General features: G+C 46.8%; 1 protein-coding gene across 1 annotated transcript in view; it reads right to left on the reverse strand.

The window, feature by feature from the left end:
- Window positions 1–15650, reverse strand: part of LOC149352483 (putative G protein-coupled receptor CG31760) — a 142883-nt gene that overhangs the window by 17472 nt on the left and 109761 nt on the right. Inside the window, exons 10-14 of the mRNA XM_089581674.1 lie at window positions 9817–9926; window positions 9515–9729; window positions 8058–8196; window positions 6029–6134; window positions 4187–4330 (exon numbers count right to left, since the gene is read on the reverse strand). Of these exons, the coding sequence (XP_089437800.1) occupies window positions 4187–4330; window positions 6029–6134; window positions 8058–8196; window positions 9515–9729; window positions 9817–9926 (714 nt within the window). The remainder of the gene's footprint in view (window positions 1–4186; window positions 4331–6028; window positions 6135–8057; window positions 8197–9514; window positions 9730–9816; window positions 9927–15650) is intronic.

A 15650-nucleotide genomic window follows, 5' to 3' on the forward strand; every position in this document is an offset into this window, starting at 1 on the left:
CCTCCGGAGTTTGTCGTCAGCCGCAACAATGGATGTAGAGAACCAGGACAAGCAGTGCTCAATTACTTGCGCTCTTGAAGTACTTGATTCCACGCCAAGGACAGAGCCGTACTTCGCATACTTTGCGTTACCGCCCCGTAACGTCAGCAGAGAGGTCACACAGCCTTGCGTTCCATGGAAAAAACTCCCTGCCTTAAAGGCACACTGAGGACAACTCCATCCAATTATTGTTCTCAGTGAAAATCGGTTCTGTGGCTCATTCTTGGCATATGTGGGCGTTTGTCCGGCGCGAAAAGGTTAATTTACGGCTGAGAAAATTGAATTTAAAAGTTTTACCACCATTTGATTCAAACTCGTGACGTCTACTCCGCAGAGGACTGGTTGCCACCGTTTTGAAGTCAATGGCGCCGTAGCCTAGTTTCCGAGATCAGCCAACAAAAACCAGTGTCGACACTCGCAGTTTACTTGAGAAATCGGGCTGTGACGGCGACACCTGTATTTCATTTTCTGCTGTATAAAAGCTCCGAAGCCGCCGCGGTGCCGCAGTGGTTATGATGCTCGGCTGCTGGCCGGAAGAAAATACGAGGGTTCGATCCCGGCCGCGGCGGTCGAATTGCTATGGAGGCGAAGTGCTAGAGGCATGTCAGTGCACGTAAAAGAACCGCAGGTGGTCGAAATTATCCAGAACCCTCCACTGCGGCGTCCCTCGTAGCCTGAGTCGCTTTGGGACGTTAGACCCCTATAAAACCATAAAAACAAAAAATAAAAGCTCTGTTTCCGGTGACAGTGGGGTATTTGTGATTAGAAGGCAGAACCCTATCAATACAGGCCAACTTCACTCGGTCCTCAGTCTCTCTTTAATAAGCACGGCACTTCCTCTCCCTACAACTCTACGCTACACTTTTGCGACAGACACAAGTATGCTATCCAGCGCAGCAAATCAGTTGCACGACTTAATTCCCGAGTTCTCAACAAAACAAAGTCTGTTAATTACACCCCTGTCACCGAAACCCCCAGTGGCAAACTCCGTTTCCTAATAGTTCGGTGAGCGGTTGTAACCGCGACATCATCCGTGTTACCACACGAGCTCTCTACCTGTGATACAGTGGCAGAACTTTTCACAAATGTCGGATTTCACAAGGTTTCATTCGCTCCGCTTAGCATTCTTTGGTTTTTTTTGGGGGTTCAAGTGACTTCGTTCGTTTTTGGCAGAATGCATCTTGATAGCATGAAAAGAGGTTCGCCAGAGCGGATTTCACCCTTTCATATAACAATGCACACTGTTTTTGTTTGGTTCCACGCATTTCGACTGCGCTCGTTGTATAAACTACGTTGTATAAACTCGTTGTATAAACGAGTGTTCGTAATAATTGCGGCCGTTATGAGTGGGCTAGACTGTGTTTGTCTCAGACACAAACACGCGTTTTCCGGCGACAGGATAACACGTAACGAACTCCGTGCTCCGCTCGCCATCGTCCTCCATGACGGCCAAGACTGCACCACATGGTCCAGGAAAGGTGCCTTTCGGCGCCGCACATTTTCCTTGAACAGTTAATTAAATAGTAAAAACTAGAATTAGCTCCCTTCTCACTGTGCCTTTATTTTCTTGCAACGGAAGTTCATGACTGAGCCGTGCTGTCACCAGTGCTAAGTGATGTGAGCTTTCCTTGCCGCTTTTAAGAGCACAATTCACAGTCTGTTGTTAGGATCTCTATTTAAGCAGTAACTTGTTTAATGAAACGGAAGGGGTGGACCCTGAATTATCTTGCTACCGCCTCGGTTAAGCTTCACGCGAGTAACTTGGTCGTTCCCCACACGAATACCTCTTTCAACGAAAGCCACCATGACTACTGACGAGACGCATGTGTCAGGCAGTATAATGCAAAATTGTTTTCTTGTTTTTCCTTCAGTTTTGCAACTCACCCTAGAACGGTGCATATCGGGCACATTTAACTAAACTATGGGCGAGTGAAAGAAAGCTGGAGGGAGGAGGGCGATATATCCTGCGTAGTTCTAAGTTGTGCAAGGGGGCTAACAGGCTGCTGAAATGAAGAATATATATACTGCAACATCGCGAAAGACAGAGACAAAGAACGAGTCAAGACAAGCACGGCGCCGACTAACAACTGAATGCTTTTAATATACAAACATAGGCGAATCTACAGCTGAATATACAAACATACCCGAATACCAGCCTATCAGCGGGAATGTCGTTTAGACCCTACTGAGATACAATATCAGGTAAAGCCTGCTGCGGTGCTGGAACCATAGGTTGCGCCTTGCCATTGTTTGTTTTTTTTCTCACTCTCCGAGAAATCAGAGTCGATACTTCTGTGCATACCTTCAAGCATCCCTGCGTGAATGTACATTTAACCAGGTCTCGTTGTTTTCGCATACTTCTCAGTTTTATCTGCTGTTAGCTATCTTCCTCACTTGCGAAAACCCAACTATGGAGGCGAAAGTGTTTTCACTCCACATTATTACTGAGTAATGACTATTTCTTCCTTCTTTCCCATAAAAATTGTGGGGGCTGATACGTTGGAAGATCCCAGGCGACCTACTACCGCGACCCCGTACGGCCCCTGTGACCGCACCCTTCGAAGTTTGTGAGGGCTACTTGCAAAGACAAGTCTGTTTGCACCCTGTTTTCTTGCACTGACTACAGTTAAAAAAGGGCGCATAACAACAAAAAAAACGCTAGAAATAGAAAGGAACGAGCAAAACGAAAGAGGCACGGGATACCAACTGACTTATTTTAGCGACACACCATAGTCTACACTGACGACCGCGGCGTTACCAAGCAGGGCTAAAAATATACGGCGTAAAGAAAAAAAAAACGCAATGAACAGCGCGAAACAGACGACAAACAGAAGTATAGCGATTACATCAGGGCAAAGAAGAACACAGAAGATTAATGTCTTGCTATAGGCCTAAAAGTGTCCTTCTATACCGGCTCTTCGAGGTCGACACCCTGACTCATCCAAAAATCTGCGCTGCAGTGGTCTCAGGTTCCCGAGCTTTTGAATTTAGCCCCCATTGAAAAGCGGTGGTCGCAGCCGGCGTCGCAACCTTGGTCTGACCCTGAATATAGAACCGTTCCATAGCCGCCCAGCCAATATGGTGGGTGCTCGCTTTGTCGCATTCTTGTTTTTTATGGTTGCATGGCTTTTTTTTTTCAGCAAAAAGTGAATCTCGTATAATAACTTCGACATAATTTCCTTTTTTTCCCTTTTGTTCAGATTTAACCAAAAGCGAGCGAAAGCGAAACCCTATCCTGACACGGATAATGCAAAGCATGCCATTGCAACTCAATCCCATTATAATTATTTCCACCCTTTGTCTTTGGCTGGAGGGATAAAATTTGAATACAATATCAGGCTCCGGGATGAATGAAATAGAATAAAATAAAAGAATTCAACTTATTATTTCAGAAACAGCAGCCTGGCTTTAATCTGGCAGAGACCTTCGATAATAGCACAAGGGCATAAAAAAAAACCTTTATTTTAGGCTTAGGGATACTGCCGTCATTTCATCTTGCAAGCGACTTAGAGAACAAGGATCGCGCCACGTGTTTTGTGCCGAAATTCAACGCGCCCCATCAGGAGCCCCAGAGAAAATGAATTTCTCGTTGCTAGCGCAGCTCTCAAGCCCGCAAATTGTCGAATGAAGGAGATTTTGTTCCGGGGGAAACAGCGCGCGAAAACAGGACATAGACAACCACATAAAAAGGTTCTAGCTCTCGTCGTTAGTGCCGCTAGTGGAGTCTGCTAGAGTCCCATTTTCTTGTCTTTGTATCGTTCTTATGAGCTGGCTTTTTGCTAGAGTCTGCCGTTTTCTTGTCTGTGTATCGTTGTTAAGAGCTGTTTTCGATAAAAGCCACGTGCCAACAAGCCTGGCTACTTTCGAATCAATCAAATCAAAAACAAGCTTTATTTTTGATGTGCAAGTGAATACAGCAAATTGTTTAGAAGCAAATTAAGATAATTTCGCTATAAAAAATAACAGCCTTCCCTTGTGTCATTGTGGCCACCTGCATGGAAGCGACTAATTTGCTAAAGAATCTCCTTTCTGTATGCACGGGAAGACGCGCAAGCAGAAACTCAGCACGGGGTGTATGAACGCACAGAAGTGTACCCAGCGCCTTCCACGAGCGCCCCGCCGTGCTTCCGCGACCACATGTGCGTACCTTGAGCTCCTCATTTTCTTGGTAGAGGTCCACAGTCTCCTCGTGCATGAGCCCGACCCCGTTGAGCGAGAAGGAAGCGGTGACGCCCCGGGCACGAGCCCTGTTGTCCCACATGTCGCCTTGTCCCTTGATCACACGATAGAACTGCAACGAGAGCGCGACGCAAGGAACCCTGTCGGTGAGGGGCGCACGTGCAGTGAGGCAACTGGCTTCGGTCCCCGGGCGGCGGCGCAGCCGCCAGTCTCCGCGACAAAGCAGAGCTACGCAGCTTGGCGAGAAGCTCACGTGCAAGCAAAGTCAACCTGGAAACTTTCGCGCTGAAAAAAAAAAAAAACTTAGCTCGACGCGGGATCGACAATCGGTAGGCGAATTTTGTCTTCGCGAAAAGCGTTTTGTTTTGCAAGACTGAGTTAAATGACGTGTAAACTATAGATATTGCTGCCACGCAAAATACAACACGAGAATGCGTAATCGCCGATACCTGCGCATTGCCAAAAAAAAAAAAGAAAGAAAGAACGCAGGCAAGCACTGCGATAGTGTGAAAGACTACGCAGACACGAAGTTTTCTTGCAAATAAGGATAGGAAAGAAAGAGTGAAGGCACGAAGTGGTACGGAAGGTGGAACCGAAAGAGGAGACGGAGATCTATCTGTCACCCTCTCTCTGTGAACTGCGTTAGTGTGTGTCACACTCTCCTGAAAGTAGACCTCATCTCCGTCGCAATCGGAATGTGCCATAACCCAGGTACGGACCCAGCACTACCTGACCCTACACTGTGCAAGAACTCTTTGTTGACGTCGTTCTTCGCGAACACGTACGTTCTCCGCAAACCAGTTGCATTCGCTGACAGTGAAACCGAACTGTAGTCAAACCTCGCATTTTCGTTTTTTTTTTTAATCTCTGAAAAGCAGGCTAGAAAACAAATAATTAGTGCAATAGCCTTTACTATTCGCCGATTTTCAAAATTGTGCACAAGCATAATAAAAAAGTCGGGGGGAGTCCTTGATAGAGTATACCATCCCAATGGTTGCAAGTGTCCTTGCTGCCTGCTCGTACCGTTAAGAATTCGCTGATGTAGTCTTCACAATTGTCTGAATGCACCGCTGTCAGTGGCCCTTGCGTGCCACCATTCCCCAGCAGTACACTTCAAGGCATTATGCGCATCCGTGTCCTAGGCCCGCTAGCAGTTCAAGAGTAGTTAGTTCGTGTTGCCTGACAGTACCAGGTAATAGCGCAAAAAAGAAGTACTTCGTTTCAACAACAAGAAAAAAGGGCAAGAAAACACGAGCGCTAACTATAAACTGGATGAATTTAATGTATGACCTGTCTTAGGAGAACTCAGTTTACTCACGCATTCGCACGTTCAGCAGTACGGCTTCATATTTGAAAGAAGCATCAAGGCAAAAGGACGGCGGACAGAAAGGAGAACACACGAAGTCGGCGCTCATTTTGTGCGCTACCTTTTACGTACGTCGTTCCTTTTCTGCTATAGTTTTTCTTGTCTTAAAGGGCACCAATTCGCCCAGTTTGAGACCCGCCTTCAGAACTGTGGGTGATCCCTTTGGTCATAGAACGAAGTTTTAACCTGCCACTCCACCTCAGAATAAAAGAAATGTATTTATGAACGAAGAGAAAACGTTTCTATTGACTACTTTGTAGCGGACACATTTCACAAAGCAGCAATATGACACGAAATTATAACTGTAAAACTTGCACTATGCATTCGGTTAGCAATGCAGTGGTTATGCGGCCACTGAGTCTAACAAGGCGCACTAGACGCACAGTCCAGTTTTGCGAAGCGCTCAAAATTTTAGCTGCGGAAAGAGCGGAAGAAGATGCTCACCTTTGGTCCGAAGATTAGGATGACAGTAACAGTGGTGCTCAGCTGCGTCCGGATAAAGCCGAACAGGTACTTCACATCGGGGCTCGCGCTCGGCAGAATCACCAAGCTAAGGGGAGGGAAAGGAAAAAAAATGCATTTTTAGCCTGCTATTGACTCCTCGACAGACAATACTAAGCATCAGAAAATGAATAGGCTTTTGCTGTCATTGGAAAGGCGGCCAGGGCAGTGGGCACTGGCAGGACACTTTCTCCGGAAATTCCGCATTTTAAGGAACATATTTATTGAGTTCATTTGAGCTAAACTCTTAGTAATGCGTCGCCAATTAAATACATCGTGTCCATACATTGATCACGCCATGTGCGGGACGCGCCTCGGAGGAAATGACATATCCAAACGAACTGATCAATAGTTTCAGTCGTGCGAATAGTGTTTGAGCTACAGTATAGTAAACAGCGATTGCCAGTAAATCTCAGCGCAACATTCAGTGTCTATCAGCGCGGTTTTTGTGGTGAACAGCAACCGAAGGTGGGTTAAAAGGTACTTTTACGTTCGCACTTTCCAAACGTGTCTCAGCAGCGCTGTCGCGTTCATAAAATACTTTTTATCTGAAAATAAAACAACAATAAAACAATAAAACAACAACAAAACAAACAACATCCTGCGTCCTCATGCTTCGCGATGCAATGCCGCCAGTTCGAGGTAGCAGACGTGCGCTCTGCAGAGGCACACCAGTGCCGTGGGCGGGGGGCGTCAGGTGTGCGCGCTTCGGGTGATGCTAGAGAGGCACGTAGGTTCTCTTGACCAATTTACTGCTGTCTGAACAATGCAATCTTCTCGAGCTCTGTTTTTTTTTTTTTTTTTTGCTGTGACGAAATAACCATGTGCCAACGAATACCGGGAGGTGCAAAAGCGGTCAGTAATTTTCGCAGAAGAACTGAAAATATAAGATGCATATTGTTATTCTAAAATCCTGGAGTAAAACACTTGGAGCTCTTCTGCATTATTTCGGTGGAGGTATTTTTTCTTTACAATACTGTCACTTATGTTGGCGCCTATTGCTGGCTGTCTTCGGCACTGGAATCGACATTAAAAAAAAAGCATCTAATTGGCATTAAATCGAAACACAACATGCACATGTAGGCAAGACAAATTTCAAGCTATCTGTACACGGCAGTTCGGCGCAGAAAAAAAAAATAATGCGTGGCTGGTGCAACAGGTATTGAGTATAAACAACACTGGGCTATTAACTGTAGCACACTCTTTTCAAAAATGTTACGAATAAAACTGTACAAACGAACACTGCGACGAACCACGAGGATTAACGCCGGCTACGAGATCGTTGTGGCTCTTTGCGAATGTTATCTGCATGTGTCACGTGTACGCACCCGATGCCACAAAGAGAATTCAGATCGGCAACACGACAAGCCGCAATGTTGTATGTACAACCAGGAAAACGAGGCCCTTGCGCACTCAACTTCCGCCCCCGTCATCCGCACAGTGAAGCATGCGCGAGGCAGGCTGACTGCATACACCGCGCCACCTCCGCTCGCTCCGTCTAATGACCCGCGATCAGTGCCTTCAGAAGTAAGGCAACCTCTGACGCAGGACCGCGAAATTGCCGCGGATTTGTGCGTGCCATTCTGGCTCATTTCGCCCAGGAGGTAGGCAGCAATCACCGGTCTGGGAGCACCGTGCGCCGCCCTTCGCGTTCGCGCCGAGATAAGGTGGCCGGCGGCGGGTGCGCTTATGCCTGCGCCGCGGGCCCTTATCGATTGTTGTCGCCGCCGCCACGAAGCGAAAGCAGAGAATCTGTGGCTAAATTCGTCCGGAATCTGCCGCCAGATAAGAATGACGGAGCGGTCGATTTCTCTCGCGGGTGCGCGTGGTGGTGAATTGCCAAGGTCCGCATGTGCGGAGACCAGCGGAGGGGTAGAGGAATAGGAGCCGACGCAAGGGCGCGCTTATCGGCGGCGACGACGGCGGTCGCGCATCTCAAGCCGGGAGGGCGCCAAGGCAGCCGGCTGCTTACTGAATCAGCATCATGATGAGGTTGACTATGGTAATGTTGTAGATTGCCCAGCTGATGTGCTTCGCCTCGTTGAAAAAGGACTCGGCGTTGCGCACGTTGTAGCAGACCCTGATGCCCCACAAAAGGAAGAGGAACTCCCCTGCGAGGAAACAGGAAACGGACGAGCGCGTATCAGCGTAACTGGACGCCACGGTGGGCTCTTTTTCTCGGACTTCTGATATAAAAAAAATGAATTCAGTCTCTTGCCGTGGAAAAAAGAAAGAAGAACAGATAGCACTACATTGCACTAAATAGCACTACATTGCACTAAATAGCACTACATAGCACTTACACAAATGTGTAAGCTTGCCAATTTATCGCGCAACTGATATTATTAAATTCGTCAAGTTTCTTGTACAAACATTATGAATCAAGGAAACGACACTCTACACCCGTATACCGTGTGTACACGTGCAGCCTTCGCCGAAAGCACTCAGGTTCCTTTGCGATAAGCCCGAACACTTTACGAACTGTGCTCGAGGCATATGCGATGCTGTTAGACCTCCAAAGTGTTCAGTGGGGACAGCTGTCCTTATTTTCCACAACACAACGGCAGCAGTGTACAAAATCCTGAGAGAAGGGCTGCGAAATCACTGAAGTCCATTGCAAAGACACCAATGCATTTTTGATAAAGGGAGTATGTACTACGCATGCCGCTCGCGCGCGCGCGCACGCACACGCAGACGAAGGTTTTAGACGCCCCAACGCTCCAATTCGCCGCTTTTATGGACAAGCGAATACCAGACGGGATCAAGACTCGAATGCACTGGCAATGAATACAGGAAACCAGACGTGTGCTCTCCGGACACAGAACAGCCGAAGCAGATGCTTCGCATAAAATTCTGTTATGCTGCTCTTATCCTCTTGAGTTTCTGACTCATGTGCGCTTTTCTTCGTTTGTGTTAAGTTAATTATGTGAACCACCGCTCATTTGGCCGCCGCGGTGGCTCAGCGGTTATGGTGCTCGGCTGCTGACCCGAAAGACGCGGGTTCGATCCCGGCCGCGGCGGCTAGAATTTCTTTGGAGGAGAAATTCTAGAGGCCCGTGTACTGTGCGATGTCAGTGCACGTTAAAGAACCCCAGGTGGTCGAAATTTCCGGAGCCCTCCAGTACGGCGTCTCAGATAGCCTGAGTCGCTTTGGGACGTTAAACCCCATAAACTAAACTAAACTAAACTAAACTAAACCACCGCTCATTTGTTTCCAGGCTACCAAGATTGCCCCGTAATAAGTCGTAGGCGAGAAAAAGAAACTCCAAAGCTTAAATTTTCCTAGAATCTGTTTTTCACGTAGTCCCCATTGTGTATCCATAAGGTTGCACATAAACGGAAGCACGCCGATTTGCTACATTTCCTCTCACACAGAGGTGACGACGCGGTAATCGCAACTGCAGCGAAGGCGCAGGCGCACATACTCACCAATGGCCATGGTGTGATCCCACCAGTTGTATTCACACTGCTTAAACTTGAGCCCATGCCAGTCTTTAAGGTATATGCCTTCGGGTGGAGAAGATATGGTCCAGGTTCCCAGGTAGATGGCCATTTCCAGCAGTATGGGAAACAGCCACTGCAGCAGCTGCTTATCCGTCAGCTTCAGCTTGTGCGCTGATTTGACACGGTACGTCAGCGACACCCTGCAACACAGCACGGACCCCGTGTAAACACAACCCCGAGCACACGGCAGCGTGTGAAAATGGGGCAGCGAATACAAAGATGCTTGCCTCCAGGTCTTCAGCAGGAGCGTGCTGTATGTGATGCAGAAGCCCATATGACGCGTCCACTTGGTAGCCACGCAACAGTAGACGTCGAGCACGGGAAATATAGCGGCCATCTGGAAGTGTGTGCCAGTATCAGTGAGGCATAGTGAAACATATGAAAGCCTCAAAACCAGAAAAAGCTTCTCTAGCTTAGCTAGTTCATCGCTCTACGCGCAGCATGCACGCACACTGATTTACGCCTGTTCTATGTCGTGCACCCTGCCGCTTCCGACGACCGATTGCTTGCAAGTCGACCGTCCTGCAAGCCGGCCTCAAACTCAAAAGCCGGCCGTTTACGGAAAGTTTCCGTGCTGATGTGGAAACCTTCAGAAGAGCCGTAGATATCAAAGCAATGCTAAACGCTCTTAAAATCATGATTAACAATCGCACTCTTCAAGTGGCATATCTTGATGGCCCAATTAAAGCCGTGTTCTCACAGTAAGATTTGACTGCTGCGGCAAAACACATTCGAAGAAACGATTCATAATCCCGGAATTGAACCGGGAACCGCTTCTTTGTGCAGTTAAAACAAAACGCAAATTGTGAGCAGCAAGATTTTCTTAGAATCTACACAGAAATCCGTCATTATTTCAAACATATGCTTATAGCCTTGATCGCATAAAATAATTTGAATAGGTTTGCGCTGCATCTTGGACGTTTGCAATAAGACAAAGGCAAGCGGGAACAGCCAGTGAGGCAGCAGTGCCTGTTTCCCTCCAGTAGTGTGGTATCTCAAAAGCGCTAGATGTCAGTCACGCAGACAGCGTTGTGACGTCTTGACTGCTGTCTACATATCGTTTACTTCCAACATTGGCCTGAAACTGGTCGCTGGACATGACAAAAAAAAAGAGGAAACTAAACGACGATTAGTGCCGTGCCGAGTCTCTGATCTGCTCTTTCCTCTTTCACAGATATAATGGCCATCTATAAGGCTCTAGTTTCTAGTTCAAAATTCCAAATAGTTGACGCGCTGGAGCTTATATGCATTCTTTGAAGCCAAATCACGTTTATCTCCCCGCGTTCCTCATTGCACCAATGCTCTCGAAACAAAGCGCCACGGACAAACACTAGATTGTTTCTATGCAAAGAAATAATGACTGAGTGGTGAGAAATTGAGAAAGAGTAATGACGCCCTCAAAGACAAAAGCTAAAAATGGACTGTAGCGCGCCAAGCGGAAAGCTTGAGCCACAACCTAAGTACAGGCGCACAAAGCGTAATTCGTTCATTTATACACATGATTCAACGATACAGCGCATACGTCAAAGGACAACGCAAGAAGGCCGACAGTATACGCCATTATCGGTCGCGAATACAGAAAAATTCCAAACGACCTGGTCACCAGGAAGAAACCCTGAGGTATTTGTAACATGGGAGAACGTTTTTCGCCACACGCGGAAGGGCAGAGGGTAGCAGCTGTGAATGCACAAGGCGTGCACGGCGTAACGAGACCCGTGCGGCGTCTTCGTCTCCATACGCAGGTTTCACGTCGCGTTTAAGGGCAACTTTCACTTTCTTCTACGTGAACAGGGATTATTATCTTGGATCGGCCACGCACCGACTGGCCTCCAAATCAAGGCAAAAGACCGTTGCGCCTCGAAAGAAAAGAAAAAAAAAATAACAGAGAAAAAAAATCATCTGTCTCTTGAGGGCACCTGCGCTCAAAGATAGAGCAGGATGTAATTAATCGCAGCCCATATCTAATGCATGCAATACCACCGAGGATTATGCTATTATTACATAAGCTTCGCTATCCAGGTGGAACTCGCACGCGTTTGCTTGCATTCAGCACGTTTCTTCGGTACAGTTCGAGAATTCTGGTCACACAACCTCGGCGTGCGTACTTCCCGACCCTTATTTCTTGCGATGCGAGCTCAAAGAGAGTGAAAGTGGACTGAAAGATAGCCTTGCGCGCAGTGATCTCCTTGAAACTGCAGCCTTCAGTAATTAATTCAGGTACTTTATTCCTGCACGTGCTATAGTGCCACCATCAATGCTAGCTACTGTTATTAATACGCCGAAGCAACAAGAAACACTTTCACTTGTGCCTTTTGCCGGTATGGTATCGCCTTTCGAATCAGGCTTGGGTCTTTTCCTTTGCAGACTATTTAATTAAGGTGGAACGCAATAGAACCAACCAGCCACGCCTTTGCTTTCGCTTGACCTCAGTAATTGAGAAAACTGAGAGACAAAGGATATTGCACGTGCTCAAGCGCTCGTATGATAAAGCTAAGAGATATTCATTTATATGCGGCTCTCAACAAATTGTAAGCCGTGAGGTACACCATGCAATCACGGATCAACGGTATCTTGCGAATGCAGGCGCGAATAATAAAGGGAACTGAATATCATGCAGGCACTGTGAAGGAATATCTACGCGTTTATTACTTTCTTTAATGAAAATAACAGCCCTGAAACGTTTCAAGTAAGTGCAGCAGTAAATCTAAGACCGTACAGCATTGGGCACTACTGCTTTTCCTGCTTTCGCAGGATTAGTTCGACATTCTAACATATAATGCATTTCCCCCTTCGAGTTCACGTTCTCGCCAAGTCAAAAACGCTTGTCGACTTGGTCGATTCACCAGAATCATTCAGCAAGCAGTAACAAAACAGCGGAAAAAATACTGGCATTAGAACATTAATGCTCCCAATCTACAGAGGGCAAAATAAACTATAGATGACTTTTATAACAATTTGACTGATTATACACAGAACAAGAAGTGTTTCATGAACTTGGAAAAATTACATGCCGTTTTCACGTCTGTCGGTATGAAATCCGAAATGAGAGCGCCTTGAAGCTCTATTAAACATCGGCCTGCCCGTAAGCATTTCTGGCAACCAGTAAATTAAAGCAATTGTTCAGTGCAACTCGTACAGCGCACTCGATACGTAAAGGAATTCAATGGCCTCAGTGGCAGAAGGTAATGTTTTGTTATTTTGTCTATGATGTCAGCAACACATGAAGACTGTCTAACGAAAATGCATACATCAGTTGAAGCATGGGATTTGTAGTTCTGTTTCAAATAGTAATAATCATCATTGTCCTCCTTTTTAGTTCACTGATAGATTTTAAATACGTTTTATACCGGGTGTTCACCGAATATACTCTGCAATTTTAAAAATGGCTCTTTGAGTTCAGAGAACGCTTTTTTTCGGCATGCCATTGTCAGCAGCGTAGCGAATCAGAATACAGCTAAGATGTGCTAACTAGTAGGATGGTCAACTAATACTCAGTAAAATTTTCAACCACAACTGTTTGTCTCCTTATTTAATCAGAGGCTTGTAGTCCACCGTAAGTTATATCCATTTCGGTTTTTATAATTCCGAAAACGCAGTTATACTCAGTGCTGCAGCCAACAAATTCTGGCTGTATTGCTCCAAAATACAATCGCTTTCGAGAAGCTTGCAGGCAAAGCAACCCCTTCAGTACGCGTTACTCGTCGAAATAGCCAACATTTGTTGGGCCACAACGCCTATGGTGACCGCATTTTCGAAATTCCAAAAACTGATTAAATGTTAGTTACAGCGGGCTACGCGCCTTCCAGTAAATGAATTCCCGTCAACTTCAGTTAGTCCGCAGTGTGAATTTAATTATACATATGCCGCATGTGGACTGCCAGTATGTCTATATTATATTTAATGAATTCAACTGTAATTATATCAAGCCCGGTCCTTTTATTAACGCATAGATTCCTGACTATTGATGCGATATGTGTCATCTCCATTTCAAACATTGCAACGTTATCAATGAACTAATGCTCAGTAGCATAGCAGACTGCGTGTGGCATCACATGCAAATTGCACATAGTAACGTAATGTACTTCGTTACTTAGTGGCGGTGGCTAGCAGCACGCTAAAAAGTTATCCACTCTACGTGTAGAATAAACCGTAGAAACAGACTATAGTATTTGAAATCAAATACAGACCCGAAGAAAAGGAGCACGGCCTGCAAGCCTCATATAGTGATGTTTCTTTCGTGGACAGCTGGAAACCCTAAACGACGCGCAGTGTGCGGGTGGAAGAAAATGACCAGTCTCCGACAATAATTAACTCGAAGCACAATTGCAGCTTTCTTACAGGCGAGGCAGTTGTCAAATCGAAAAAGAAAACAAGAGAAAAAAACGTTGTGCAACAAGCAAAGGTGTGGAGATAGGCAGTACTCACTGACTATTCTTTTTTTTTCTCTCTGTTTTCGCTTCCAGGAGAGATTAGATTAACGCTCCAGTGGTAATTTACTAGACGTGCAACCCGCGAGAAATCAAAACCTCCGCAAAGCCTGAGCACACTGCCTGCAGCTCGGTGGCGCATTACATCAGTCCACACAAAAGAGCACCATCATCAACGCTGTGAGAAAAGGCACAATTTTCCCGAAGTTTCTTGCACACTCATCGTCGCAAAAAACTTGGGACGCGGAGCTTGTTCGTACGGGAAGTACAGAGTTGTAAACAGCCTTAAAAAAATTTCACCATTTGCATATGTATAGAAAGCGAAGTAGCAGGGCCGCGCGAGAGAGCCCTAGCTGGGCCCTTTAATTTGTGTCGCCGCTCCCGGAGGAAAGGTCAAACGATTCATTCCCGGAAGTAAAGAGACGAAGAGAGCTCGGCGTTCTAAACAGAAACAAACGACATCTAGCCGGGCTGCCGTGAGCTTGCCGCCACGAGCCCTTCTTTTCGTTAGTTTCCATCGGCACAGCCATCTTGATGCCCTAGTTCTCCGGCCGCCTTGAGTGTATACAGCCACGGCCGATGGCCGCCGGCGACGGCCGCTGCAGTGCAAGGTCGTCTCCTTGCACCGGCGCTGCGAGATAATTTGAAGGAGCTGAAATGACGCAACATACTAGCTGACGAAAAGGAGGAAAGGTATCGCGCGCGAACAACCAACCACCCTCGGTCGCTAGCTGCGATTACGCAGATGAAGCCGATGCACGGCATCGCGCGCCACATCGCAGATTGCATCGTTGCTGCAGAGCCAGCGGCGATGCATTGCGGCAGTCGGTATACGTTTCAGTGCCGAGATTCCCTCCATTGCGACAGGTGCGTATGCACGCTTCTGAGCGCGTGCCGGTGCTGCGAACGCGTCCAGCGCCGTAACGCATACAGCGGCATTTTGATGCGCCTATAGCATGTTGGACAGCAGTAATCCACGCTTTCTGTCTGATTTGCCACGGCACCACCGATTCGCTAACAGTCCATTTTTGTTCCTCTGCTTTTGTTTCGAGATTAGGCTTACCTTTCAACTCTTGCTATTGGTTTTATTCGGCGGTAAGGTTTTCGCTTATTCTTCGATTCTACTAAAGAGTTGCGTCCACTGCCTCCCTTAATACCATGCGTTACTCCACCGTGCTGCGCTCCTTGTGTTCCGTCTCCCCAATGCTAACTTATGCCCGCATTTTAGAACAGTTGCCGCGATTTACGCTGCCGAATGCCTTGAAAGTGTTTAACACTGGCTGGTCATTCAGGAATGTCCAGCACATGTAAGAAAAAATGCATTGGCGGTTATCTTTAGCTGCTCAGTGCTTCATAAATGTTTCAAAGCACACAACTATCTCTTTGAACCACAGGTGTCTTTCCTATAGCAGTTAGCTACAAATGGAGCGATTTCATGTGGTGGGTTTGTGACGTCCTGTGCACTCTGAGTGAATTTGTTGTTAATTACTGCAACGCCTTGATAAACGTGCCAGCCTTATATTTACCGTATTCTATCATATGGCATGCTTTTTCGCAATTACTCGCGCTTCCGAAGTAGCAGAACGCGGCGGGGCACAGGTTTCTCAACTTTTTAATACACGCCACCTCCACTT

This window comes from Amblyomma mixtum, chromosome 3 (assembly GCF_055824585.1).
Source record: "Amblyomma mixtum isolate Tamu chromosome 3, ASM5582458v1, whole genome shotgun sequence".
Taxonomy (NCBI): domain Eukaryota; kingdom Metazoa; phylum Arthropoda; class Arachnida; order Ixodida; family Ixodidae; genus Amblyomma; species Amblyomma mixtum.